Source organism: Delphinus delphis, chromosome 1 (assembly GCF_949987515.2).
Source record: "Delphinus delphis chromosome 1, mDelDel1.2, whole genome shotgun sequence".
Lineage (NCBI taxonomy): Eukaryota > Metazoa > Chordata > Mammalia > Artiodactyla > Delphinidae > Delphinus > Delphinus delphis.
In genome coordinates this window covers 9,171,875-9,199,710 of record NC_082683.1, presented here as the reverse complement: position 1 = coordinate 9,199,710, position 27,836 = coordinate 9,171,875, and the positions used below count along the sequence as shown (strand labels likewise).

The window sequence follows — 27,836 nt, the reverse complement described above, 5'->3', positions numbered from 1 at the left end:
AATACAGCCTGCAGACTTTGTCACGTCAAAGAGTTTGCATAGGAACAGTAAGCTGAAGAGACACACAAAACACAAATGGTTTCCAACTAGGTTTTATTTTAGTGTTCAATATTATCAGCAATGATACAGGAATAATTCAGGCAAATATATCACCTTAAATACATCAGAGAAAAAACCCACCATGTCAAGCACATCCTGAACTCCAGCAAATGAACATAAAAACAGAGGACGAAGTCAGCAGCATTAAATTAAAGTGCTTTTTGCCACAGTTCTTTCAGAGTCTCGCCCTCAGTGGTGTAATTTCAATTTTACTTATTGTATAAGAAGCTCAAAATCTCATTCACTGCCCAGAGGCTACATTCAAAAAAAATTCATGTTTAGTTATTCTAAATAACCCCCCCCCCCAAAAGCACAAGATTCATTGGAATTGTGTGACACTGATTTCTCCAGACACACTGGGAGGTAACCACCATCCAGGCTGGCAAAAAGCTCAGAGCGTCGTCCCGCCACACGGCGGCCTCGGCCAAGTCCATCGCTTTGTTCCACGCACCAGGGTAGACTGAGGGTTTGAAGGACAAGCGGGCACCTGGAGAGCTCGCCACCTGCATGCCACCCGCCAGTGAGCAGAGGTCACCAAGTCATTTCCCCAAAGTCGGAGGGCGGGTGGATTCAAGAGAGCAGGACAAGCCCCACCTCTCTGCCTGAGCCTCTTTCTGGGAGAGACGTGCTGCTGGCTTCTAGGAAGTTCTCTGACCTACCCTGCAAAGGCTGTCACCCGAAGGCTGTTTGCCCCAGACAGTTAACACCTTGGAGACAGGAACCTGCCCCCACTTTGACCGGTAACAATCCCCAAACTCAACAACAGGAAACACTTCTCAAAATCAACACGAGGCCCCATGTGTCACCTGGAGGCTCTGGGATCAGGGAGGGTGGGAGGCTGGGTGTTGGGTTCCCCGCACTGTCTCTTGGCCACGTGCAGCATCGCTGGCACAGGAGACTGCATCCAGAGGTCTGGTGGCCAAGGGCAGCTTGGGTCGAGGTGGGGTGAGGGGTGGGAACATGTCTCTTATAGAGCATCAAGCTAGTAGAGTGGGCTCTCAGACCCCACGAACCCCTCACAGAGCGAGGTCAAATGCAAGGTCCTGTTCTGCATCAACTCCAGATTCTCTAGCTGTCCTGGGAGGGGCCCACTCCTCTTAGCCTGCTGCCAAGGTTCCCTCCTTCCGCCATCTTTCCTTCTACTACATCCTTTAACTATCTGCACCAACCTATCTTTCATAAATAAGAAACCAGACTGATAGGCTAAGGACCGAAACCAGAGCAAGAGACAGAATGAGGAGAAGGAGGCAAGCCTCCCCCCATCACGGCCCCGGCCGCCTGTGACAGCAGGGGCACTGGGACACGCCCTCCACACATGCCAGTCAGCGTTCCAGCTACCTCTGCACTCTCAGCCCCGCCACCAAGACTGAAGGGCTGGTCTGGAAGGCTCTGCAGATGGGATGAGGTATGAAAGCCGAAGGACCAAACTGACACGTAAGCCACAACCATCCTGGGACGGCCTTGGCCTTCCTGGAACTGTTCCCAGCGCAATCCGGGAAGAAAATGCAACCACCTCCTAAGGTGGCCTTTCTCTGTGGGTGCGCTGGGGTGCGTGGTAGGCAGGTGCGCGTGGGTCAGTGTTAGCGTTGGCTGGAGGAGGGGGTGTCTTGCCTGATATCCTTAAAGGCCCAACCAGGCCTTCTGCAATGCTGGCTGATCCCAAGACCTCATCAAGCAATCATGATTCTCAATCAACAGAGCCTGACAAAACCGAGAATAGACTCGACTTAACTCCTCAGTATCATGCTGTCCAGAGTCATCATTGAAAAAAACAAGTCTCCTTTAGGGGTATGAGCTGGAATATCTTCCTGCAACAGCAGGCAAAGGAGGGGGAAAATAACTAGCGTCTCAGGGCTCAAAACGGTGGGAGACAGTGGGTGCTTTCATTCTCACGGTGGCGGCAACGGACAGGAGCTGCACGTGGCCCTGGTGGGAGGCCCCTCGCGGCTGGCAGCGCTGCCCCTCCCTACGCGGGCTCCGGCTCCGGGCTGCCCACTATCTGCTGGGCTGCAGGTACTGGTGCGTGAACATGTTGAGTTCGCTGTCCAACCAACCAGCTTTATTCCTGCAGAGAAACGGTTACCTTGTAGCAGTAACAGCTGATAACAAGTAAGAGCACTGTGTGCCAAGGCCAAGTGCTGCTCTACCGGACGCCTGACTTGTACAGACTCATTTACTCATTATCCCTCAATAACCTCCACTTCACCGATGAGGAAAATGAGGCCCAGAGAGGTTCAATAACTTCCTACGGTCACGCGACCAATCAGCGGTGGAAATAAAATCAGGTTTTTCTGACCCTCAAGCTCTGTGTTTGCTTCATGCCGGGACCACGGGTAAGTCCCTGGACTGTTGGGAACAGTCTTCCTGCCTGTCAGCAGGAGGCTGGGCTGCTCACACGCAGCCCTTTTCAGGTTCACCCTGTCGCTGCAAGTGACAAGCAGCAGAGACACCGCCACCCCGAAGCCACACGCCGCGTGAGATTTCCCCGGGGATGAGCAGCGTGTCTCTAGAACACAGCTGTCCCAGGGCAGTGGGCGGGGAGGGCAAGGCCCACCAGTGCCCTCTGATGCAGCTCCCCTCTGTGCTGACGTCAGGGCAGGGGCAGGAAGAACAGAGTCCCCGTGTGCTGATGTTATCCCGGCCTGAGTGGGCCGAGGGCTTCTGCAGAGCACTCGCACACTCAGCTCTGTGACTGTGTCATGAAACCTTACTCCATTTCACAGATGAAAGCAATGAGACATAGGAAAGCTCAGCGATTTGCCCAAATGGGGGTGCCAGGACCAGAAGCCAGGACTCCTGACTCCTGAGACCCATCCTCTCCCCAGCAGCCTGCTGCTGGAAGCTCTGACTTTCAACAGAGACCCTACGCAGACCTGGGTTCTGCTCCGGGTTCTGCCGGTCACCGGCTACCTGGCCGGCTCCCCTGTGGACACAGATGCTGCCGTGCCGCACCGTGAAATGGCGGAAAGTGGGGGCCGGGTGTAGCCCACTGTTCCCGCCGACGGTAAAGGACAATCAACGTGTGGAGTGTCACAGAGTGCTGGAGCCTAGCACGCCTGGATTCTTCTCCTCCTGGCTTGACCACTTACTGTGGGATCCCAGATAAGTTACTTAACCTCTCTAGGCCTCGATCTTCCATTTTATAAGGTGAAGGTGATGATACGTCCCTAAAGGGACGCTGAAGATGGGACAGCACGTGTCAAGTGCCTGAGACACCACGGTTAAGGACGTGCCTGTGAGCTGTAACCCCAGGGACCAGACCTCCTCTGCTGCCACATGGCCAACCTCACCTGAGCAGTTTGGCTTTGCTCTGCAGTGAATCAAGAACCTCAATTTTCTTGTTCATGGCGGCAATTTCCTGCTCCAGGTTCTCCCGGGTGACATCAACTTGCTGGCACAGATGAGCAAAGGTCCCAGACAGTTCCCTGAGGGGGGAGAGTCAGGATCAAGCAGGCCACGTCGGTGGTGAAGCAGCCAGCCCATCTGTCCCCTGCGCCTGTCCTGGTCTGTCAGAATCGCCCCCGCCCGCTGCTGAGGCCGCGGACATCACAGCCACCACACGCACTAGCGTCAGCACAGAGCAAGAACCCGGAGCACAGAGCAAGGCGCCCCGGCTCGGGCACAAGAGACCAGGATGCAGATCGCGGCCCCGCTGCTAATCAGCCGAGTGCAGGAGACACATGACTCCTCTTCACATCTCCGTTTCCTCATTTTGAAAAACAAGGTGCCAGTAAAAACGTCTACCTCAAAGGGCTCGGGGAGAAAATGAAGAGTTAGGTGCCAAACGCCTAGCAGAGGGCCTGCCACATAGCAGTAAAAGGCAGGCAGCCAGCGCCTTCCCGACCACCACCCAGAGCAAGCCATCCATTCCCACCTGCCCTAAGATACGCCATGAAGAATGGGCTGTGGCTCAGAACATCAAAGCTACGCCCACAACCCAAGCCCTTCGAGGTAACCTTTAAAAGATGGCTACAGGTAACACCCCTCGTCTTCCCATGTCTTCCTTCCTTGGGAGACCAGAGGCCTACTTGGTCCCAGCCCAGGACGTAAGGTGTCCCTGGAGACCCCTCCCCCATCCCTAGCCTCCACGCTGGCGCTGCACAGCTGAAGGCCAGAGTCAGACAGCACTCAGGGCCCAGTGGTTTCCAGGTCAGGTTAGGAGGAAACCTAGAGGGCAGTCCTGAACCACGGGAGCCGGCACCGGCCCCTCGGGGCTGACGGGGCCACTCACTGCTGGACTTGGTGGCTGCAATTGGAGCCGGTATAGCTGATGATGAGCTGCAGCTTCTCACTGGCGTACTCTACAAACTGGCGCTTGAAGGCCCTCTCCTTGGCCTTGGCGGTCCAGGTCAGACGCTCGTAGACGTACAAGAGTCCATAGAGGCCAAGGGAGAGGGCGATGAGTCGCCAGCCCACAGCCTTCCACACCTGCAGAGGCACAGTGGTCAGCTGGCACAGTCCCTCTGCCATCCCACCGCCCATCCTCTCAGCTAGGACTTTCCCAAGAGCCTCTGTGCTTCTACTCAGAACACTCCTTTCAATGTCTTCCTTGGTCTCACTGAGGCCAGAAGGGCAGGGACCTTGTCTAGTTTGGAGACGAGGGAAACTTAGTGTGGGCCACACAACATGACTTGTGCAAAGTCCACCTCTGTGGTTGTGAGCACCAGAAGCACAGATCCAGGCACAGAAAAATCTTAAAGATAAACGTTGGAGTACTCTGAAGGGACCTTCCATTCTGGTGACACTGACAAGCAGAATTCTGCACATCGGTCCTCAGTAGATGGCTTCTTTTGGTCTGGTTTGTAACACTTTGGTTGGAGGCAGTGTAGTTACAGTCAAAGAGCACTGGACTTGGAGCCAGAAATCGAGGCTCTAGTGTGAAGCTCTTCCTTGGCTGGTGACTTGGGCAAGTTTGTTTACACCTGTTTCCTCCCAAAATAGGAATAACGGCCCCCACCCAATTCTCAGGGTTGTTTGGGTAAAATGAGACACTGACTGTAAAAAGGGTTACATAACCATCAAGTGTCAGCTTCTCAGATCATGACCCTCTGCCAGGTCACCATCTGTGGAAAAAACCAGAGCATGTACCATCCACAGCCAGGAGGGAGGGGACCTCAGCTCCAGCCCGCCCTAGTCTTACAAGCTGAGAATGGAACTCCTGGCAGCTTCGTTACGGTTACGCTCTGCCACCACTCCACAACTCAAATGACCGTGACAAAGAGAACTTTCCCACATCATCAAGAAAATCCAAGGCATAAATAACTCTAGCTGCAGTGTGTCTTGGGTCAAGACATGGGAGTACCCCAGTAATCAAGAAGGCAGCCTGTGATCTCAGGCCTTGGGGCAGAAAGAAAGGGCAATAAAACTGCAGCTGGAGAGACAAGGGTTCAAGGCCCAGCCTGGCCTCTTTCTGTCTCAAGCCCTTGCAAGTTTTGCTCTCGGTTTACTCACCTACCAGTGAGAAACTCCTGGTCATACCCACCTCTCTAGAACCCAGGTCCGTCAATTTCTCAGGTCACTTCCCTACCCTACTGGCCCTACAGGGGAAAGAATATGGTCCTGGAGTCAGATGGGGCCAGAGTTCAAATCCTAGCTGTGTGTACTTGGCAAGCCAACTGCAGATGTTCTTCTGTAGAACGGGAACCTAAATGTCACGTTAGTTGAGTGAGACTTAAATAAGTCAATAAATGTATGTTAAAGGGCTAAGGCTACACGGCTCCTGAGATCACAGCAAAAAGTCATCACGGATGTGAAGTGCAGGGCCGATGCGGGGACACCCACCAGACTGTGCCTCTCGGTCCCCACACACCTGCCACCCCCCTTCCCGAGCAGGGCTTGTCACTGACCACTCCTCCAACGACGAGAATGCCCATGGAGGTCCTAGAGGTCAGGGAGGCCAGGCCGGTGACCATGGAAACCATGAGCTCCTCCTGGGTGAGGGAGCCCTGGGGCAGTGGGGGCATGCTGGGGTTGGCCGGGGTCAGGGGCATGGGCCGCTGCACCTGCAGAGAGAAACGAGGCGGGGCTAAGAAGATACCGGCCAGTCTCTCATTCTAGGGTCCAGAACAGGGGCACGGGGAGTGGCTCTTCAATTTCCCAAAAGGGAAAATGAGCTTCACATGTAGCAGAGAATTTAAGCTCCTAACAGACCTGCCGGCCCAAAGGTGAGCACCGTGGGGTACCACAGAACGGGAGCAGTGGCCGCCCTGGAACGCTTCAGCACAGGTCCCCAGGTGTGGGACGTGGCCCAAGAGCAGCCCGGGCAGTAACTCCAATGGTACAGAGATGGGGGGTTCAACATCCAAACATGAAAATGGTGGTATGTGGACAGATAGGTCATCTATATTTAATAGTTACATGCTCACTTTAACATGTAATAGAAAAAAAAAATGCAGCTTGCATTTGTAATTTCACAAATATTAGTGCTTAGGATAAAGCTAGGTTGATTTGTGGCAAAAACCTGACCGTGGTGGTGGCCCACATGCCACGGCTGTGACCTCAGGGCACCCCTTTCAGAACAGTTTGTGTGCCTGGGGTGCAGACTGACCTCCCTTGATGCCCGAGGGTGCGGGACTTCGCTTGCCTGTTCGTTGTAGCCCATCAAGGCCCGGCGGCTGTTCTTGGGGCCCAGGAACCTGTTCACCAGCATGGTCCACCCGAGAGAAAAATGAAACTCGATGTCCTCCTGAAAGTCGGCACACAGCTTGTCGCAGTTCAGGTCGTAGCTGAGGGAGAAGCACTGCCGAGGGACCAGCAAGTCTATCTGACTCCGCATGGACACAGGAAGGAGGGGTTTCAAGCCGTCTGTCAGGAACAGAAATGCGGAGAAAGCACAGCAGCTCAGCCCCGTGCCACGCCAGGGCTGAGCCTCAGAACACTCGCTGCGGCCCAGGATGCTGACGGTGAGGCCCAGAAACCAGGCCTGGAAGAGTGGGCCAGTGGGCGAGGGGATGCAGGCCAAGGTTCCACACCAGCTAACGTGCGGATTTAAGGAGCAGGCCGAGCTCTCAGCCTCTGCTAGTTCCAGGTGGTAACACAACACACCCCCACGGGGACCTCCCTGGTGGCGCAGTGGTTAAGAATCCGCCTGCCAGTGCAGGGGACACGGGTTCGAGCCCTGCTCTGGGAAGATCCCACGTGCCGTGGAGCAGCTAAGCCCATGCGCCACAACTGCTGAGCCTGCACTCTGGAGCCCGCGAGCCACAACTACTGAGCCCACACGCCACAACTACTGCAGCCCGTATGCCTAGAGCCGGTGCTCCACAGCGGGAGAAGCCACTGCAATGAGGAGCACACGTACCACAGCGAGGAGTGGCCCCCACTCGCCGCAACTAGAGAAAGCCCGCGTGCAGCAACAAAGACCCAACGCAGCCAAAAATAAATAAATAAATTTATTAAAAAAATTAAAAAAGGACGCCCTCCCCCCACGACCGACCCCCCACATCTATGTGTGGAATGAACTCATGACACATGCCCAGAACCCCAAGGTATGGAGCTGACTCATCATAAAAGGTGACAGACAAGAAAAGGCCGTTACTTCTGTAGACTGGCCTGGAACTGATCTTTGGGCAGCCCAGGGACCAGGTCCCGAGGCCCCCACAGCACTGACCTATCATCTCCTGCTGCATGGTCTGCAGGGAGCTGGTGATGGCCGTGGAGCAGCGGTCCGACATATTTCGGCCCAGTCCTTCCTCTATATGGCGGTGCAGTTCCTGCAGCCAGAAGAGAGGTGAAGGGAAGCGGCGCCCTCTGCCAGAGGTTCCCTTTGGGGAGCCCAGGGACAGGGAAATCCGAGGCTGGTCAGCCCAGGCCCACCAGGCGACAGCGGCAGGCAGGCCGCATGGGAGCCCGGGGCTCGTGTCCCCGGCTGAGGGGCCCTGACTCAGAGCAGCAGGGCTGAATCGCCGTCTGCTTGGTGATCCCTTCCAGTAGCCAACAGGGAATAAGGGGAGCCCCTGCCCAGAGCACCTGCCACTTAACGACTCACATTCTTATAAACCTTGAGGACCACTGGGGAAGGGTGGAAGTCCATCTGGTACTCGTCCACCAGCACAGAAAGGCGCCGGATCTCCTCAGCCATCGCGGTGGACACCTACAGCAGAAGCAGCGTGCTGGTAAGCGTCAAGGAGGAACGTGGTTCAATTCCGCAGCACCAGGAGAGAGTCTAACAGACTCTAACACACTGGATATCTTTCCCCTCGCCCATGCAGTGTCCTCAGCTGATCTACGGAATTAAAAGTTTTTGAGGTAGAGAGACTGGCTGACCAAACACTCCTGTAAGATATGGAGGAGAAGGCCCAGAGGAGGGGGGACTTGCCCAGGGTCACACGATGGAAGAGCAAACCCAGGGAGGCGCCACATTCTTGAATCAGGGCCACGACTTCCTCCTGGAAGGCTGAGGAGCCCCCAAGGAATAGGACGTCTGTGTTTTCACTTTTCTAGCTCCCCAGCCTCTACTCGGAGTCCGCATCTCCCCAGTGTGCTTCCTCTCCCGCCTCTCACCTGCCTCTCAACTTCCTCCGTAATCTGCTTAATTCGCAGTTTGTAGTCTTGCGCCAAGAGCTCCAGCTGCTTGTCAATAAATCGCAGCCGCTCCTGCCGCTCTTCACGCATTTCCAGGCAGTAAACCCTGAAAGAGCGAGCTCTGGTTACGCGACGCAGGTCCCCACACGACTAAGCAGAGAAGCAAGAGGTGACGCGGGGAAGCCTGTGTGGGCCCCAGCGGTGATCCTGGCAGCTCCACGCACATCCCCGGACGCCTGCTCTTCCCCTTCCCAGGTATGAGGGAGAGATGGCGCCGACAACTCACTCAAGTTTTCCAAATTTGGAAGATGTGGTGGTGACCGACAGGGGAGGGAGCTTTCAGGGGCTTTAGAACAAGTTCTGCCAATTAATATAGAAAAAAATCACTAGGATAATCAAGAAAAAGAAAAAAGAGGTACTACACTACCCAGAAGCCTGGCCAAATTCCCCAAGTCTGAATTACTGATGGGGTCAGGGAAATGGGAGTTCCAGCACACACTGCTGGTGGGAGCTTGGACGGGTTCAGATGTTTCAGAAAGCCACAAGTAAAACTGAGTAAAACTGAAATGCATATACCCTAAGAGGAAACCTTCCACCTCCAGGAATTAATGCTAGACTCTCGCAGATGTGCACAAGTGGACACACAGACTGGCATCCACTGCAGCAGGGTTTGCAATAGCAAAATAATGAAATCTAAAAATCAATCTACGGGAAAATGAGGTACATTCACAATGGACTACTCTACAGCAGCTAACAGTCCTAAACTCCATCTACAGGTATCAACAAGGACAAAGGGCAAAAACGATGCTGAGTGGAAAGAGAAGCCAGGTGCAGCATGATCCCGTACCTGCACATTTAAAGCACTTGCAGAGCAACGTTATGTATTCTTCAGAACTTACATAAAAAGTACTGCTTAATGAATGACAGGACTACACACCAAATTCATGATTGCAGTTGCCTCTGAGGAGTGGGCAGAGGGACACTGGGACAGGGGCTGAAGAATCAAAGGGTATTCAACATTTTTTTCTGTGTTGTTGTTGTGTTTTTTTTTTTAACATCTTTATTGGAGTATAATTGCTATACAATGTTGTGTTAGTTTCTGCCGTATGTCTTTTATTTTAACTTAAAAATATAGCAAATATTGTCAATTCTGTGCAATGGAAGCATGGTATGCTATTCTCTGTACTTTCCTATATTTTAATTTCTCCAAAAAAAGGGTATTTTTAAGAAGTATGTCCTGCTTCAACTCTGAGAACGGCTGCTGTGCTCGGCGCAGCACTGGCCCAAGGCCGCCAATGTGGGCTCGTGGGGAGCCTCGCTGCACAGGCCAGGTGGGACGGACAGACGCCCCACGGCCTCCTCACCAGGCTGCTCCTCGTGGCTCGAATGGGGCCTGGAGGGAGCCCTGAGACTCCGATCTGGCGGCCAGGCTCTGGCCCTGGGCCGGGTCCAGGCCGCGGTGAGGCGGTCACTGCCACGCTCCCTCCTGTCACCTCCGGGGCTCTTACCGCTGCTCCTGCGCCGCAATGTGCAGAGAGTCCATGATGAGGCGAACAGCCTCCGCGATCTGCTTGGCCCGGACTGTGTGCTGCTCAAACTTGGTCTTCACAGCCGACTGGGAGATGCACTCCTGGAACACAAGAGGCACAGAGCGGGGCAGAGGCCGCTGGCCAAGGGCCAGGCTCTGGCATCCACTGCCAGGGACACGGCTGGAAAGAGCCGGGGAGGCACAGAATCGCCAGACACCAGGATCAAAGGCTTGTGCTCACCTCAAATCTCCTCTCAAAATTCTGAAACTCAAACATCCTCACTTGAAAGCCTTCTGCAAGAGCGCCCCCTAGGAGAATTGCACCACATTAGTCGAGAAATAACTCGCAGCCGAGAGCTTCTCACTCAGGGCTCTTCTCACCACCTCGTTCTCAGAACTGTTTCTACTGGCTGACTTAGTATGAGACCCAAAGACTCAAATGTTCGGGAAAAGCAAGAAGCTGGTTCCATCGTCACCTCCTTCGGGCATGCCCTGGGCCTTCTGGATCCTGGCGTTGAGCACCTCCTTGGCAGACACAAAGAAGATGCGGTCTCCAGCCTGGCCTCGATCCACCACGCCCAGCTCGTCCACCAGGAAGCTGGTACAGCGCTCCATGTGCTGCCGCCGTACCTGGAGCCCAAGCAGACGGGCGTTACGTGAGCAGGCAGGGTGCAGGTGGGCCCCTCCTGATGGAGCCCGCGGCCCCCAACTGCTTCTTTTCTAAAACACAGATAATCTGTTAACACAGCTCAGGATTCAAAAGGTACAAACACACATGCAGCGACCATCTCCCACCATCTGTTCTCCAGCCACCAGGCTCCCCAGAACCCACGTCACAGGGGTTCCCTCGGGTACAGCCTGTCAAAGACAGCTGGTGCATCAACAAGATGAAATGCTTACATGTGCCCCAAATTGCCTTGTTAGAGCCTACAGAGTGTCTCACTTTGGCGCCCCAGAAGGAAAGGAACCTGGGTGGGGGGGGGATTGGTCAAGAAACCTACACCTGGACTCTGTACTGACAAGCTGAGTCTACCCTGGGCCTCGTTTATTACATGAGTGGCCGCACCCCAAAATCCCTCCTAGCTCTGAAGCCCTAGGGTTCTACTACTGGAACTTAAAAGTGATGACAGCCTCTTGTGGACACCTGCCACATGCCAGGCCTTTTCTCAAAGTTAACAGATTTCATCCTCTCAACAACTCTATTATATCCAACTCACAGGTGAGGATTTCCCGGAGGGATTAGGGAATTTACCAGTCACACTGCCCAGTGTCAGCCTGCTGACTACGTGCTTTATCATCACCGCATATCACCTGTCTGTTACTCCTTTTTCTTTCATTTCACGCATAAAAAGTAAAGCATTCTGAGCTGTTGGTAAGAACCAATTATTCTTCACTCCTCTTTTAAATTTCTTTCCTGGATGTCTTTCTAAAGCTAAGCCTGTTCTATAATGATTAATTCTTTATGAACTAAATAAAGAGAGCAAGCAAGGGTGCAGCAGCTAACGTGGTAGGGATGCTTCTCAGACCTGGAAGAAAACCTTTTGAAGAGTAGAGGGGTCCGGGAAAGCGAATGGGAGAAGTGAAGGGTTTGCGTTTTGTTGCTGTTGTGTTTTTTTGCCGCACCACACAGCAGGCAGGATCTTAGTTCCCGGACCAGGGATTGAACCCGTGCTCCCTGCAGTGGAAGCGTGGATTCTTTTTTTTCTTTTTTTTTTTTTGCGGTATGCGGGCCTCTCACTGTTGTGGCCTCTCCCGTTGCGGAGCACAGGCTCCGGACGCGCAGGCTCAGCGGGCCATGGCTCACGGGCCCAGCTGCTCCGCGGCATGTGGGATCTTCCTGGACCGGGGCACGAACCCGTGTCCCCTGCATCGGCAGGCGGACTCTCAACCACTGCGCCACTGGGGAAGCCCCTGGAAGCACAGATTCTTAACCACGGGACCTCCAGGAAAGTCCCAAAGAGTTGTTTTTGTTTTTTCAGTTTGTTTTTGTTTGGTTTTGTTTTTGCCACACTGCACAGCTTGTGGGATCTTAGTTTCCTGACCAGGGATTGAAGCTGGGGCCTCAGCAGTGAAAGCACTAAGTCCTAACCACTGGACCGCCAGGGAACTCCCACGAAGGGGTATTTTTAAAGCCATCAGCGACCCCAAGGAACACCTGGGACTTCTTTGGTGCTGAAATTCATTCAGGGATGTGGCCTGGGAGAGCATAAAGAGGGTCTGGGTAGACACATGGGGTAGCATTCCCCAAACTGCTGGGTAAAGAGGCACCCACCTCCTCCATGTACTCAGGCTCCGAGGCGGACGCGTCCCAGCGGTTGTTCAGGATGAAGATGTTAGGGCGGGACAAGCGCTCGCTCACCTTGTGGAAGAACTGCTTTTCCTGGATGGGGGGGAAGACCTCAGTGGGGGAGGAGCTGTGCCAGCCGAGGCCCTGCCAGCCCGCCCACTCAGCTGGGTCCTCGGAGTGTGGGAAAAGGTGGAGGAGGGGTTACCGTCTGCATCAGGGTGGACTCTGAGTTGGCCACCAGCACGAACACATCGGCGTCCAGGCAAAATTTGTCAATCCAGCTGTCCAGCTCTGTGGTGACATCGATGCCAGGGCTAGAGGCGACAAGGATAAACTGTCACCGGACACACAGACCATGGGCCCCATCCTTCCTGCTCTGAACAGACCTGAGGCAGCCAGGCAAAGGAGGAGAAAGCTACAGAAGGGAGAGAAATTGGGCCTGGCCCTTATTGGAGGGATTTTTACTTTTCATCTCATATCCTTCCAGACTCTGAAAATGTGGTTTTTGCCATACACGTCTATCACTTTTATAAAAACGTAATGATCTGAATTTTACTTTGGGGGTATATAATTAAGGTGAAGCTCTGTATTTATGTGAGTCTGGCAAGCACCCTAGTACCCCACTTCTTGGTATAGTTACAGCCTGTCCACAAAGCAGGAGCAAAGTGTTCCTTTGAGAAAAATAAAATACAACATGGACCTCACCACCGCAAGCTCCACCCCCCCGCCCCCAATAAACACACTAATGTTGGGCTGAGGCTGAGAACCTTCCCAACTTTTGAGCATCCTCCCTATCCCTCTTTACAGGCCATCACTGGGACATCTTCAGGGCCCTGACACCGGCCCAGGGATACAGTAACCAGACCCTGGAGGAAATCCAAGAGGCAGGAAGATTTGGTTGAGCCAGTTTGAAAAGCAATACTTAAGCAGAGCAACAACGGGACCTAGGGGATCCTGGCCTGGATGATCCAGAAATGGAAACCTGGTGCCCTCCCAGTTTGGACCTCCTGGGGAGGCACCTGCCCTCTTACCTGTCCATTAGCACAAGGTCATCTTTGAGAAGCGGACACTTGGAGTTGGGCCACATCACACTCACCAGGCTGCCGGCATGCAGCTGCTCGTCCTGGTGAAGGGCGTGGGCCAGCTGGTTCACAGTCTGATGGGAGAGAAGGGAAAGAAAGATCAGGGCTGAGGAAGAGCCTCCAGCGTGGAGATTTCCAGTGCCATGTGGCCACAGCACGATGGCCTGAGACTGCTGCCTGATCTGCTACCCCTTTTTCTTTCATTTCACACATAAAAAGTCAAGAGCTGGGAGCTGTCAATAAGAACCAACTATTCTTCACTCCTCTTTTGAGTTTCTTTCTTGGATGTTGTCCTAAAACTGAGGGTTTTCTGCATTAATTAATTCTTTATGAACCAAAATGAGCATCTGGCCCCAACCAAGAATGCAGCTGGCTCTCAGAAAAATGAAAACACGCAAGCCCCGAGCTGACGTGTCAGAATCACAGAGCAAATGCAGGGATCGCTCTCTGGCAACACGCCACAGAACAAGGCACATATGCTCTTCATCACAAAGAGAAAAGGCCTGCCCAGCAATTCACAAGGACTGTGAATCCCGACTTCAGGCGCTCCGGCTTTCAGACCCTCCCTGAAGCTCTCGCAACTCCCAAGCAGCCAGGCTAGGACAGGGCCTCCCAGACTCCACCGCAGTGGAGGGCACTGCCTTCTCCTTAGAGCTTCCAGTGGTCCTGGCACAGTGGATGCGCTGGTTGGTCTAAGCCCAGATTTAACCCACCAGCACGCCCAGGGCTGAGAGTCGGGCCGGCGCTGTCCCCTCACCTTGACACTCCTCTTCTCCTCTGAGCCCTCCGTGAGGAGGAAGGCCTCGTGGCCATCCGTGCCCTCCACCCGCAGGAAGCAGTTGGTGGTGTGGCCGATCCCGGAGGGCAGCACTTTGTCCCAGAGCATGGCATTGATCACAGTGCTCTTCCCGTTGCTTGTCCTACGAGGAAATCCCGGCTGTCAGTGAAGCTACCACTATCTGCGTCTCAGGCTGTCACTAAGAAGTTACAGCCTGGAAGTCCAAAGTCTTGTTCTCCACAGTGAGACGTGTGCCCAGACAGGCAGAGAGGGAGGGCTCTCTGTGTTTATGAAAATGCTGGACAAACACCGTGACCCGTGTCTGTGATGTGCTCCCGGTCCATCACGGCAAACCAGCCTACGAGGGGCTCCCTCGGTGTGGCACTGGCACGCAGACACTCACTGCCCTCAAGGGAGCCCACCATCGAGCTTGAGGCTCTCAGCATCACTCTGGAGATGACCTGACTCCGAGGGACAACCCACTCCTCCTCTTCTACTTGGAACCACTGACTCACCCCCAGGGTGTCTTCCTCAGTCTAAGTGACCTCAGCTGAATGACCCCAAAGTCCCTGGTTTTCTACAAAAGGCCAATTTTGCTGCTCTTCTCCCACCATGCTCCTCCCAAACATGAAGCCCCACCTGTCAGTCCCAGCTGATAAGGGCCTGCTACAGAGCAGATTGCTGTAGCATTCTTGCCCATCACACCCCTTTCCGACATTCTGGGTCTTGAAAACAGCTCTACTCTGCAGACTCATCTCTTCAGCTCACCAAAGCCAGGGCCACACCTCTGAGGGGAGGACGCAGAATGTCAGCCCAGAGGTCTGAGGGCCACCCCTGAGGTGATTAGGGGCAGAGGTGGCAGAGTGCCAATTCCTCAGGCTACCACTGTGCGCACGGCACCCAACCGTCTGGGTGTCTTTTTTTTTTTTCCTGTATTGGGCTTTGCTTTTTTTAAAGGTGCTGTGGTGTAACACGAAATATGTTCGGTCTTTGTCTCCAGTTCCTGGCACAGAGCTCCTAAAACCCTTGGAATTTCCTGAGTGGCAGGAGTGTCTGCAGTTACTCTTAAGGAGCCCCTGTTGGGCACACCTGTTTATGCTAGTAACGTGACTCAGGTGGGGCCCCCAGGCAGCCTCAGGATGGGCTGGTCACCAGAAAGACCAAGTGATAAGAGGGTTGGGACTTTCAGCCCCACCCACTGACCTCCAGGAAAAGGAAGGAGGGCGCTGTGGATTAAGCTCCACAAAAGCTCTTGAACAATGAGAACTGATGAGCTTCAGGGTGGAAGGCAGTGCACCTCAGCTCCACAGGGACAGAAGCTCCTGTGCTCAGGACCCTCCCAGACCTCACCCTGTGTGCCTCTTCACCTGTATCCCTTACAGTATCCCATACTTATATACTAACTAGTAAATGTAAGTAAATGTTTCCCTGAGCTCTGTGAGCCGCTCTAGCAAATTAAGAGGAAGAGGTCGTGGGAACCTCTGATCTATAGCCAGTGGGTCAGACGCCCAGGTTTCCAAATGGCACCTGAAGCGGGGGCGTCTTGAGGGACCGGGCTCTTAACCTGGGGGTTCTGACGCCACCTCCAGGCAGCGTGTCAGAACTGAGTTCACTGTGTAGGCCACCCAGTCAGTGCCCACCGAGAACTGGAGAAGTCCTTGGTACTGTGGCAGACGTTCCAGAGGTGCCTACCAGACCACAAAGTATAACAAGAAGGATATCTGAGGGCTAAAAATATAAAGCACTTAGAAGAAAACATAGGGGAAAAGCCTCATGACACTGGGTTTGGCAATTTCTTAGATATGACATCAAAAGTATAGGCAAAAAAGTATACATAAGTTGGACTATATCAAAATAAAATATTTCTGTGCGTCACAGGACAGTTAACAGAGTGAAAAGGCGACCTATAGAATGAGAGAAAATATTTCCAAATCATATGTCTGATAAGGAATTAAATCCAGAACCCCTACAACTTAAAAACAAAAAAACCACACCAAAACGACATTAAAAAAACCCCCAAACAACCCAATTTAAAAGTGGGCAAAGGACTTGAATAGACATTTCTCCAAGGAAGATATACAAATGGTCAACTAACACATGAAAAGCTGCTCAACATCACTGATCACTAGGAAAATGCGAATCGAAACTACAAGAGATACCACCTCACACCCTTTAGGACGGCTACTATCAGAAATACAGAAAACAAGTATTGGGAGGATATGGAAAAACTGGAACCCCTGTGCACTGCTGGTAGGAATTAAAATGGTGCAGTCGCTATGGAAAACAATATGGTGGGTAGTTCCTCAAAAAATTAAAAACAGGGGATTTCCCTGGCAGTCCAGTGGTTAGGACTCTGAGCTTCCACTGCAGGGGGCACAGATTGGCATGGGTTCAATCCCTGATCGGGGAACTAAGATCCCACATGCCGTGCAGCGTGGCCAAAAAGAAAAAAAAATTTTAAACAGAATGATCATATGGTCCAGCAATTCCACCTCTGGGTATATTCCCCAAAGAATTGAAAGCAGGGTCTCAAACAGATATTTGTACGCCCACATTCATAGCAGCATTATTCACAATAGCCAAAAAGTGGAAGCAACAAGTGTCCATCGTGGATGAATGGATAAACACGATATGGTATATACACACAATGGAATATTGCTCAGCCTTAAAAAGGAAGGTATTCTGACAACTGCTGCAACATGGATGATTCTAGAGGACATTATGCTGAGTGAAAGAAGCCAGTCACAAAAAGACAAATACTGTGTGATCCCAGTTACCTGAGGCACCTCTAGTAGTCAGACTCATAGAGACAGGAAGGAGAATGGTGGTTGCCAGGGGGGTGGGGAGAGGGGAACAGGAGTTGTTACTTAACGGGCAGAGTTTCAGTTTTCCAAGGGGAAGAAGTTCTGGAGATGGACGGTGGTGATGGTCGTACAACAACGGGAATGTATTTAACGAAACTGAACCATACACTTAAGAATAGTTAGATGGTAAATGTTACGTTATGTGTATTTAACCACAGTTAAAAATAAATAAGAAGGAGAGCACTGAAGCACGCCAGCTGCTTCTCTGCCTTGGGGCCCTCAGGCTGTGATCCCACACAAAGTGCCTGCCTCCCTGCCTGCCCCCCGCTGGGAAGAAAGAAGGTATGAGGGCTTTGAGACTCACCGGCCAAAAAAAGCCACTTTCATGTGCCGCCGGGCCAGCACCTCGCTGATGCCCCTCACTTTGGACAGGTAACCTCTGACGTCCAGAACCTGTTCTTCTGTCGTAACAGGGTCCAGTTCCGCATTCCTGTAGGTGTCTGGAGGCGGAGATTGAAAATGGCTCACCCCACGGTCAGAGTCCCACAGTCACAAGTCTGGAAGGCAGGGTCCACCACCATGGCTCCCTGCTACTCCCTACTGTGGGCCGCAGTGCAGTGAAGAACACGGCTTGGGGGACTTCCCTGGCGGTCCAGTGGTTAAGACTCCACGCTTCCACTGCAGGGGGTGTGGGTTGGATCCTTGGTGGGAGGTCTAAGATCCCGCAGGCCGTGCAGCCAGAAAACAAAGAACACAGCTTGGGAGCAAGTCTGCCTGAATCCCAATGCAAGAAGTGCTGGTTCTCACCTCTTCCTGGCTCTTTGTGACCCCAGGCAAATGAACCTTCCTGGTCTTAGTTTCCTCACCCTTAAAACACAGATGACAACAGTACCTACTTCATGTGACTACTGAAAGGATTAAATGGATTAAAACACAAAATCGCTAAGAATGGGGGCAGGTACCTAATTAAGTTATATGTTTTTTACTTAACAAATACTTACCAAGTTCTCACTATATGCCAGACACTGTTCTGACTACTTTTCTTTTTTTTTTTTTAATTTTTATTTATTTATTTTTGGCTGTGTCGGGTCTTCGTTGCGGCACGTGGGCTTTCTCTAGTTGCAGCGAGCGGGGGCTACTCTGTTGTGGTGCATGGGCTTCTCATTGCGGTGGCTTCTCTTGTTGCGGAGCATGAACTCTAGGCATGTGGGCTTCAGTAGTTGTGGCTCGTGGGCTCTAGAGCGCGGGCTCAGTAGTTATGGCTCAGGGGCTTAGTTGCTCCGCGGTATGCGGGGTCTTCCTACATCAGGGCTCAAACCCGTGTCCTCTGTATTGGCAGGTGGGTTCTTAACCACTGCGCCACCAGGGAAGCCCCTGATCACTTTTCAAATACGGTCTCATTTAATCCACGGCGTGTACCCATCAGAGTTAGCAGATGGCAGAGCTGCGATTGGGACCGGGTCCCTGTGCACTTTCACGAGGCCCTGCCTGCTCTGGACCCGCTCGCTGCTCCAGCCAGGTCTTGGGCACCCGCTGCCTCGCATGCTGCCTCACCACATCCCCACACTTGCCACTGCTCTGGGCTTTGCTCAGTGCTTCCCCACGCCCCTCCCCCACTCTGAAGAACTAATGCACCGCCTCACGGTGCCTGGCTCTTTCCCACTTAGCCTGCCCTGACCGCCCCTGAGTCTGGTCCCCTTGTTTATGCTCCCACAGCACCCTGTACTTCTCCTATCTTAGCCCTTATCTCACCACAGGGTAGCCGCCTAGCTCACCTGTCTGCACCACCTACCACGTGAAGGCCAAGCTGTCTGATCCCAGCACCCAGCGCTCAGCAGGTACACAATGTTCACTAAGCAAACAGATACTAGGATCACTGCACTGCTTCTTCCCAGGGCCCTTGACAGGCAGGTGGATAACGTACGATGACAGACGGGAGCAACTGAGCAAGATCCTGACCCCATCCCATCTAGTACTTGCGCGAGGAAGGTCACGAGCTGGCTGGACAGCAGACGGGTGTTTGCCCCTCAGCACACTCTTGCTGCAATGGACTAAATGTTTATGTGCCCCCATGTGATGACGGTATGATGGTACAGCTGACCCCTGAACAACACGGGGGTTAGGGCGCCGACTCTCCACACAGTCAAAACTCAGCATGTAATTTGGTCAGCCCTCCGCATCCACGGTTCTGCATCCCCAGATTCACCCATGGATTCTGTACTACTATATAGTATTTGCTATTGAAAACAATCCACATATAAGTGGATCCGCGCAGTTCAAACTCATGTTGTTCGAGAGTCAACTGTGTATAGAGATGGAGACCCCATGCCTGGGATTAGTGCCCTTACAAAAGAGACCCAAAGGGCTAGCCAGCCCCTCCTGCCGTGTGGTTACATGTGACGATACAGAGAAGAGACAGCAGTCTAGGAAGCTGGTCCTCGCCAGACACCAAATCTGCCGCTGCCTTGATCTTGGGCTTCCCAGCCTCCCGAACTGTGAGAAACAAAGGTTTGTTGTTTACAAGCCACCGAGTCTATGGTATCTGTCACAGCCTCCCAAACAGACTAAGGCACTTGTGAACCACTGGGCTGACAGGCCCCAGCACGCAGAGCACTCCCACAGCATCCAGAGCACGGCGAGCGCGTTTCAGAGATGCCCAGTGAGTTTCCCCCGCAGCTGGTGCCACGAAAGGAAGTGAGCAAACCAACAAGACCTCCCCACATCCACTGGTCACCCGCTACTCAGACCCATCAACATTCTTCCCTTATGTGGGCACCGGGGTGTGGCCTTTGGACTGCGCCCCAGAGGAAGCTGGCTCTTAAGCCTGTGGCTACATTTAAAAGAAACAGGCAGTAGGCCAACAAGCTCTTGTTACCTGCCCTTTAGAGAACAGTCCCAAGGCAGTAGCCAACCCCTTCGCTAGCCAGGACAATCCCAAATACATCTCAGGATCGCTCCAGTGCTTTCCCTTCTAGTCCGCCAATACGAGAAGCTCCATATTTTCACAAAAAGAGAAACCAAAACACCCGCTCCTGATGCCATCACACAAACACCTTCATTATTAAGCACGTGTTCATCCACAGAACCATCTGAGTGAGTCAGAGCATCACAGAGGGTTAGTCTGGGCTCCGGCGGGACAGGGGCCTGGTCTGTCCCATCTCTGCAGGCACAGGGCCAGGCACACCAGAACTATTGCTAAACAAACGATAATAAACTGGAATAATTGCAACCACCAATCTTATAACCCTGAAATTCAAATTTTTAAATGGAACCAATACTTCGGGAACGCCTCTCCTGCTTCAAGCACCACGCTGAGGGCAGGGCATAGAGTCCATGCTTAGTCCATTCGGGCTGCTCGAACAGAACACCATGACTGGGGGCTTAGACACAACAGAAACGTATTGCTCACAGTGCTGGTGGCTGGAGGTCTCGGATCAGGGTGCCGGCCTGGTCAGGTGAGGGTCCTCTTCCAGGTGGCAGATTTCTTGTTGTATCCTCACGTGGCGGAAGGGGGCGAGGGAGCTTTGTGGGGTCTCCTTTATAAGAGCACTAATCTCAGTCACGAGGGCTCCACCCTCGTGACATAATCCCCTCCCAAAGGCCCTACATCCTCACACCAACACTTTGGGCCTCAGGATTCCAACATGGGAACATGGAGGGACAAACATGTACACCACAGTACTGGAACTATTTCCCTTCTTCAAAGGGAGCTGAAGTAGCAGCCTGACATGTAACCCCGCCAGAAGCCAAGGTGCTCCAGTGGGAAGCAGAGCGTGGAGAGCAGTGTGGCCCAGGGGCGTTCCCATTGAACTTTTAGGGTTCTGCAGACTAGAATTTGGAACCCCCTGGTCTCACCTGAGCCCCTCTTTCACAAATGAGGAAACCAAGGACAGATAAGATTCAGCTACTGGGTCTTCACTGACAATCCCAGGACCTAGAGCCAAGGTGTGCCTTCTAGAGAGGGAGTCTGAGAAGCCGGTGGCTGGACTTGGTGCTCAGAACTAGTGGGGCCCTGGGAACCAGTCCTTCTCTGCTGACAGAGCAGGGATTAGAGGTTGGGCTCAGATTAGTAACTAGAGGAAAAGGTACTGGTGACACAAGTTTCTTATTCATAGTCCTGTTGTCTAAAAATATCCGTGAGAGAACACCCTGGTCAGGAACAACCAACACCCGGACAGTGCCCGGACTGCTGGCAGCCAGACCGGGCCAAGGAAAACACCTGGGATTTGGAGCCAGAGACACCCGGGTAAAGGCCGCTGTGTCACTTCCAAGGTATCAAACAACTCTCAAAACCTCAATCTGCTTGTCTCTTAGATGAGGAGACGATTCACCTACCCCTCGTGACTAAATGGAACAGAGTTCGTAGAATTCTTCAATGACAGGTCCCTTGTTTTCCTGGCCCAATCTCCCCGGAGTCCAATTCCATGATTCCAAGAGCAGAGCACCACTGAAGGTGACAACCCATCTGGTCATGAGCTCCTCAAGAGCAGTGCTGTACTTCCCCATCCCCAAATCCTGCCACCTAAATATTGAGGCTGACAGGCGTGGGCCTGGCTGAGTGGGTTGCCTGTCTCACCTTCAAGGAAAGTGGCGCTCTCCTGGATGTAGGCCCCCAGCTGCTCAAAAATGCCATTGATCTTCTTCTTGGCGGTGACAAAGTGCTTGAGCGGGGAAGCATTCACTTCAGCCATGTGTCTCTTATCCTTCTTGACTGTGATGATGGAGTTGCATCGAGAGAAGAGCAGGGACATTGCGCTGCAAGAGAAAGAAGACACGTGAGCGAACCCAGGGACACCCAGCTCAGGACGTTCTGCTGGCATGCAGCGGGGTGCAGCAGGGAGACAGGCACCAGCTCGAGGGTCCATCCTGAACATGGGCCCTCCAGGACTAGATCAGGGACAGCAAGATCAGAACCAGCACCTCAAGAGTAGGAAGGGACCACTTGGGCCTGTCTCCATGTCACACAGTGTGGGCACCCAGGGCCCTGAGCTCAGGTCTAGCGCTGGCTGTTCCCTGCCTGGTGAACAGGGACAGGCCTGCCCTCCCCATTTCAGAGAGAGACAGAGGGGAACCACAAGGTAACACACAGAGAAGCCCTCTTCCTAGCCTTATGCAGAAAAGAGTGACAGAAATTTCACTTATTTCCTATACATCACCCCCCTGAGAAAAAGCGCTGAATATTGAAAGCAGTGACAGCATAGTGACACTCAAGGTCAGGCCCTCCCACCACCCTGCCCTGGCTACTCTGCTGCCCAGTCCTGATGGCCCTAATTCCTAACAGGTTTTTGGTGTTTGGTTTTATTTTTGGTTGCTGGGGAGGGGTGGAGGAGTGGATGGCAAGGAAGGGTGATCTTCAAATGAGAGAGGTCTACTTCTACAATTTACTTAAAAACGTTTACTGTTCTCTTTCATTTTAAATGTGTACACTGTAGAAAATGTGGAAACTAAAGGAAAAAAAAAATCCACAACCCCACCATTCTGTGACAGGCACCGTTAACATTTGCCTATCATCAGTCTGTTTTTGTGTGGGTAGCTCTCCTGCTCTTATTCAATCACACGCACATCTTTGCAGGCTCTTTTTCTTCACATGGCAATAACATGCGAGGGGCCATGAGGCTTAACTCCAAAGCCCTAGAGATCTTTGCTCAAAGTCAAAAGAGGGAGACAGACCAGAGAAGGTGGTCCCCAGATGTGGCTGGGCATCCCTGGATCGTTCCTCAGAGTTCCCAGCTCGCACAGTGCCATTTCTTCAGTAGAGCCCTCAGACACTGGGAAGTCACAGGGAAAAGGCCTTTCTGAGGATGAGGGGAGTGTGCACAGCTGTGTGTGCCCGGTTCTGCCCTCCTCAACACCCAGCAATTTCTTGTTGGCCCCTCTCCCCCAGCCACCCTAATCACGCCGCTCTCCACCAGACCCGGCACTCGCTCTAGCTGGGAAACGACAGCGCATTGCCCACAAGCGAACATACACGAGAAACTGCCAAAGCATTTGAACCAGTTCCTGAGAAGCAGAAAGAACATCTAGAACAAATGCATAATAACTGAAAAGTGGCCCCTAGGAACTAACCATCCCAAAGGGTGGGCAGAAAGAGAGACACACAGGGAAATGGGGACCCACAGGTTTTGCCTAAACCTACCAATTATTTTGCGCTGTTCCTGATTTCTGGGGAGATGAGAGAGGAAAGTGAGTGTGTGTCCCCCTCCCCAGGAATACACCACAGCTGGGAGATTTTCTAAGCATGGAGCCCACGTGTCAAAGGCTGAAATAAGAAAGACAGCAGAGCTCTGAGAAGGGGAACTAGGAAGAAAATACCACTGGCTCCTCCAAAGCAGAAAAGGAGAGTACATTGAAATCAGGCTTACTGTGGCCCAGCAGGAAAGACTCTTAGAGAAACAGGGGATATGTGTAAGCAGAAGAGGAAAGTCACCGAAAGGAGAACTGGGTCTGGGATGGCATGATGTAGCTAGCATTATAGATACATTCTGGAATCAGACAGAGCTGGGTTCAAATCGTGACTGTAAATATCTCGGCTGTTTAAACCTCAGAAGCTTGGATTCGTCACATGTACAAGCATGATATCACGTAGACCATGAGAAGATTAAAGATGACATGGCACGAACTCAAAGGTAGTTTTACATGTTATAAAACAACAAGAGTAATAAACTCCACCAGCAAGATCACAAGACTTCCCCCTGGAATAGCCAGCCTTCAGGGGAGGGCAGAGGCAACTCCTCCACCAGCACACCCACAGCTGCCTGACGGCTGCCATGGGGACCAAGGACACAGGTCAGCTCAGGGGCGAGGCTCCGCAGTGCCCCACCCCAGAAGTGACTTGCTTGCAGGCAGCAAGTTCTCAGATCAGCTGGGCTTTTAGAAGCAAGTGCTTTCAAATTCTGGCCATTGTTTGCAAGTCCAAAGGGTATGACACCAAAGGCGTCAGTGTTCAGTAAACGCAAGATTTAAAAGCATACACACTAGTTAAAGCTTAGTGCTTCCGGGTTACCTGGGCTGCTCAGAGCGCAGCCCATCCAGGTGCTGCCCTGCTCTCACATTACCCAGCCTGCAGCTGCATGTCCCGAACCGCCAACCCCTCCAAACTGCTTTCTCTGCCTCTGTTCGTGCCTGAGCTGAGATTCCATGTTCGTGTTACACATGTTGCTTTCAGCCTGGAATCCTCTTTCCTTATTCACCCATTTGGCCTACTCCTCCTGTCCTTCTAGACCCAACGCTAGTGTCACCCCCTCCATGAAGCCTTCCTTGACATCTCTGTGGAGGCCGTGCAACCTTACCAGACTTTTGGCTTTTTTTTTCGTCATACTTTCTCCCTGTCTAATCTGTGAGCTTCTAGAAAGCCAGTCTCTAATACACAGCAGTGACCTATTTCCATTTCTACTTTCCTCCTCTACAACTGTAAGAGACAGCGTTTGAGATAGTGAATGCCCTAAAGGGGATTACCTTCCTACCCTTCCAATCCTGGAATACGTATATTTACTTTTTTCTTAAAAAGCAGCCTTTGGCTAAGTATGTTTCCTACTATTTGGAGTTCAGTGAGTCAAGAGAGTTAAACAAATCTTTCAGATTCCAGAATGTAATCCTTCCAAAGAGCAAGCTGGGCATACGTACGTGCACAAACGGACCACAGCTGCAAGTACACACACACAAGCCAAGATAGGGCCCCAGCTATCTTGGGGTTCCACCTGCTGGCTTCCTATGCTTCTAGAGCTGGGGGAAACAGCTGGTTCCTGTTCCTCCTCTGGAAAGCCCTGACAGCCCCTACTTCACCGCAGCGCTCACAGCAGGCAGGCACAGCCAGTCCCCCAAGCACAGCTGGGCCAGAGTTGAGCTCCGGTATCAGCTATACACTACGTGGCACGCTTCAAGCTGTTGTGACCGCCTCAAAGCGCTCCTGAGGTCGTGGTTTCAGAGAGTTTACAGCAGCATTTCCCAAAGCGTGGTCCACAGAACTGCAGTGGACAAAAATGATCCCATAGCAGAATCAATCTGTAAAACACTATGTGCTACAGTCCCCCTCCACTGGAGTACACGAGCACAGCAAAGACTTTGGGAAGGAAGGCCTGTTTAACTGTATTTAACGCAGCATTTCACAAATTTATCTGCAGAAACCCTTCTTCCATGTCACAGTTTTTAAAACCCTGTGGGTCATACTTTGGGAAAAGCCTAATTCATCCTAGTAGTTTCCCACTCCCACCCCAAAAAAGTGCTGGGGGCACAATATTAACAGATATTAACCTAAGACCAGAACCAAACCCAATTCTAAACTGCTGTTAGGGACTTCCCTGGCGGTCCAGTGGTTAAGACTCCATGCTCCCAATGTAGGGGGCATGGGTTCAATCCCTGGTCAGGGAACTAAGATCTCACATAATGCAGCCAAAAAAAAAAAAGAAATTAAACAGCTATTAGCACTCCCAGGTACTGAAAAGCTCTGCCTCAACCTAGGCTGTTAGTTAAGGAGGATTAAGTGCCTTGGGTATAGGGATAGCAACAGCAAAATTCACCACAAGGTGTGTCTGGATCCCAGGCACAGTCCCTGAATCCACACCACCTCTTTACCCAGTTTCATGCAGAGCAGCTCCTAGCAGGGAAAATAAAATGGATCCACGGACTGTCTGCTGGCACAACTGGAACAGAGGAAAAGCTGAGAAACTGAAACAAAAGAGTATGCAGGGTAAAGGGGCAGAGCAGACTCTTAGAAGAGCTGTGATAAGGAGCCAGTGGGCCAGCGTCTGCTGGGCAGAGACGGGAGGGAGGAGCCAGCACAGCAGAGAACACACGAGGGAGATAGAGACTCATTCTTCCGGGAGCCCAGAGATCCCAGGCACTTTCTGAACAATCTTTAACCGGGCTCTCTCGGCAACCAGTGAACTCCTCCATGGAAGGTAAAAGGAACTACAGTTCTTTCCAACGTGGGTTGGAATGCTCCAGCTCCGCGCAGAGATGACCCCATCCAAGAGACTTGCTGCTGGATGGCCAGCAGAGTACACCCCTTTCCCCTCCACCCAGATCCAGGGTGCCAGGTGTCACAGCCACCCCACTTACTTTATGGATGGTGAGAGACCTTCACAGGGTGGGCATCATGGACATGGCTGGAGGCAAAAAGATGAAAAGAATCTGAGTTCTCCTCTGTCCTGTCTCAGGTTGAGGTTGGCTACTGATTGTGTTGACTCCACCAATTCTGAGTTATTGGAAAGGAAAAGGGACATGTCAACAGGGCAGAAAAAAAAAAAAAAAAAGCCAAAGAAGTCTAATCAGGTTTAAAAGCCAAACAAACTCATCCCCGAGGGAAGCTTACTCACTGAGGTATTGGGGTGGTATGTGAGGAAGTGCCCTGGGGAAAAACACAACACACAGGCGCGAGGCCAAGCCCGGGTGTGCACAAACACGTGTTCAGACGTGTGCTGGTGAGAAGCAGGGACCCTGGTAAAGGCATCCAGAGGGGTGACAGGAGGGGGCAGAACCAGGTCAAGGACTGGGCTTGAGGGCTGTGGCACCGAGGATTAGAGACGGGAAGGTGGAGTTGAGAGAGAGAAGTGGAACTTACTGAAAGCCTCTATCTACCAGATGTTGTCAAATATCTTACTTAATTCTCAATTCCATGGTGCAAAGAGACGCTTGGAACACTTAAGAGATTTATGGGCTGCTGGTTAAGCGGCCAAGCTGGGAACTGAGATATCACCTCCCGTTGACTGTAAAGCTCACTTATTTTCAATTATGGGAAGCTGCCTCACCCGACCCTTGGGGATGGGAAGGGTGACAGTCTGGGAGGAGACAAAGAGAGTAAATAGAGAAATTAAAGAAACAGGGCAATCAAGGCTTAAAACAGACGGGAATGGGCAGCTCTGTCTTCAAGCATCCAAGCAGCTAATTATTCGACATTTTCCGTCTGCCCTCTGTGTGTGTGTGTGCTAGGCGCTAGAGGTAGAGATGGATAAAAAACAGTCCCTGCCCTCAAGGAGGCTTACCGTCCACTGAGAAGCCAAACAAGAGACAACTGTGCGACAGCAAGAAATGCCCAAATTTGGGGAAGTCAGAGCAGGGCGCCTACGGTGATGAACGTAGGCACCTCTCGCGCTGAATAAGTGCAGGCAAATACAGAGAACTGGATGAGAAATGGGGAAAGGGCAGGGGTGGGATGTGGTGGAGAAGGGTGAGAAAGCGGGGGTGATAAGAAGCCTTAGGGGACCCCACTCCCGAGTCCCGCGTCCCGCCCCCTCCTGTCAGGGCCGCTGAGGGCCCGGCGGCGAGGCCGGAACGTGGGGACGTCCGCCGGCCCGGATCCTGAGCCCCCGGGAACCCGGCGTCTCACAGGCCCACGCCGGGGGACTCAGGACTCGCCGTGCTGGCCCGGGCCGGGCCCCACCACCCGACGCGCTCGCTCTCTCACCTTCACCTTCCCGGCCTCCCGGTGGCCATCATAACCCCGACGTCACCAACACGCGCCCCCCAGGCGGGAGGAGGAGGCAGGACGCACGCGTCACCAGCCGCCGCAGGTTCGCCGTTCTGGTCTCAGTGAGTCGCTGGACTCCGAGCTCAGCAGCTTCCACCCTACTAACGCTTATGGGTCAGGGGTCAGCTGGCTCAGCTCCTGGAGAAGCGCCTCAGCGATCTTATTCACCGCCCAGGCGTCCCAAGCCGATGACGTAAATTTCGGGTCTCCCGCTGCATCATGGGGGCTGTAGTTCCGCCAGGCGCCGGTAAGGGCTGGGGTGGGCGGGGC

At 52.7% G+C, this 27,836-nt stretch overlaps 1 protein-coding gene across 3 annotated transcripts; it reads right to left on the bottom strand.

The window, feature by feature from the left end:
- Window positions 1-76: 76 nt before the first annotated feature.
- On the bottom strand, window positions 77-27,616 carry MFN2 (mitofusin 2). 3 transcript variants are annotated; one of them, XM_060014553.1, is made up of 19 exons: window positions 27,504-27,616; window positions 26,159-26,294; window positions 21,678-21,856; window positions 17,466-17,601; window positions 14,277-14,439; window positions 13,469-13,593; window positions 12,643-12,751; window positions 12,423-12,530; window positions 10,627-10,780; window positions 10,392-10,459; window positions 10,131-10,252; window positions 8,602-8,728; window positions 8,087-8,191; window positions 7,709-7,811; window positions 6,683-6,903; window positions 5,946-6,101; window positions 4,331-4,527; window positions 3,390-3,524; window positions 77-2,164 (listed from the first exon to the last, which is right to left on the bottom strand). In XM_060014553.1, the coding sequence occupies exons 3-19, from the start codon at window positions 21,850-21,852 to the stop codon at window positions 2,095-2,097; spliced, it is 2,274 nt and encodes a 757-aa protein (XP_059870536.1). In that variant the 5' UTR covers window positions 21,853-21,856; window positions 26,159-26,294; window positions 27,504-27,616; the 3' UTR covers window positions 77-2,094. The 3 variants fall into 3 exon arrangements, with proteins under 3 accessions (XP_059870536.1, XP_059870545.1, XP_059870554.1); XM_060014562.1 differs by lacking the exon at window positions 5,946-6,101; XM_060014571.1 differs by lacking the exons at window positions 21,678-21,856; window positions 26,159-26,294; window positions 27,504-27,616 and adding an exon at window positions 20,511-20,601.
- Window positions 27,617-27,836: the final 220 nt, after the last annotated feature.

Excerpts from the sequence above, each read along its gene's own strand:
- MFN2 (XM_060014553.1), bottom strand. The coding sequence starts at position 21,852 with ATGTCCCTGCTCTTCTCTCGATGCAACTCCATCATCACAGTCAAGAAG. Across the intron at positions 12,752-13,468 it reads GACCTTGTGCTAATGGACAG|CCCTGGCATCGATGTCACCA; the intron begins GTAAGAGGGCAG and ends TGTCGCCTCTAG. Across the intron at positions 10,460-10,626 it reads CCAGGGCATGCCCGAAGGAG|GGGGCGCTCTTGCAGAAGGC; the intron begins GTGACGATGGAA and ends CAATTCTCCTAG.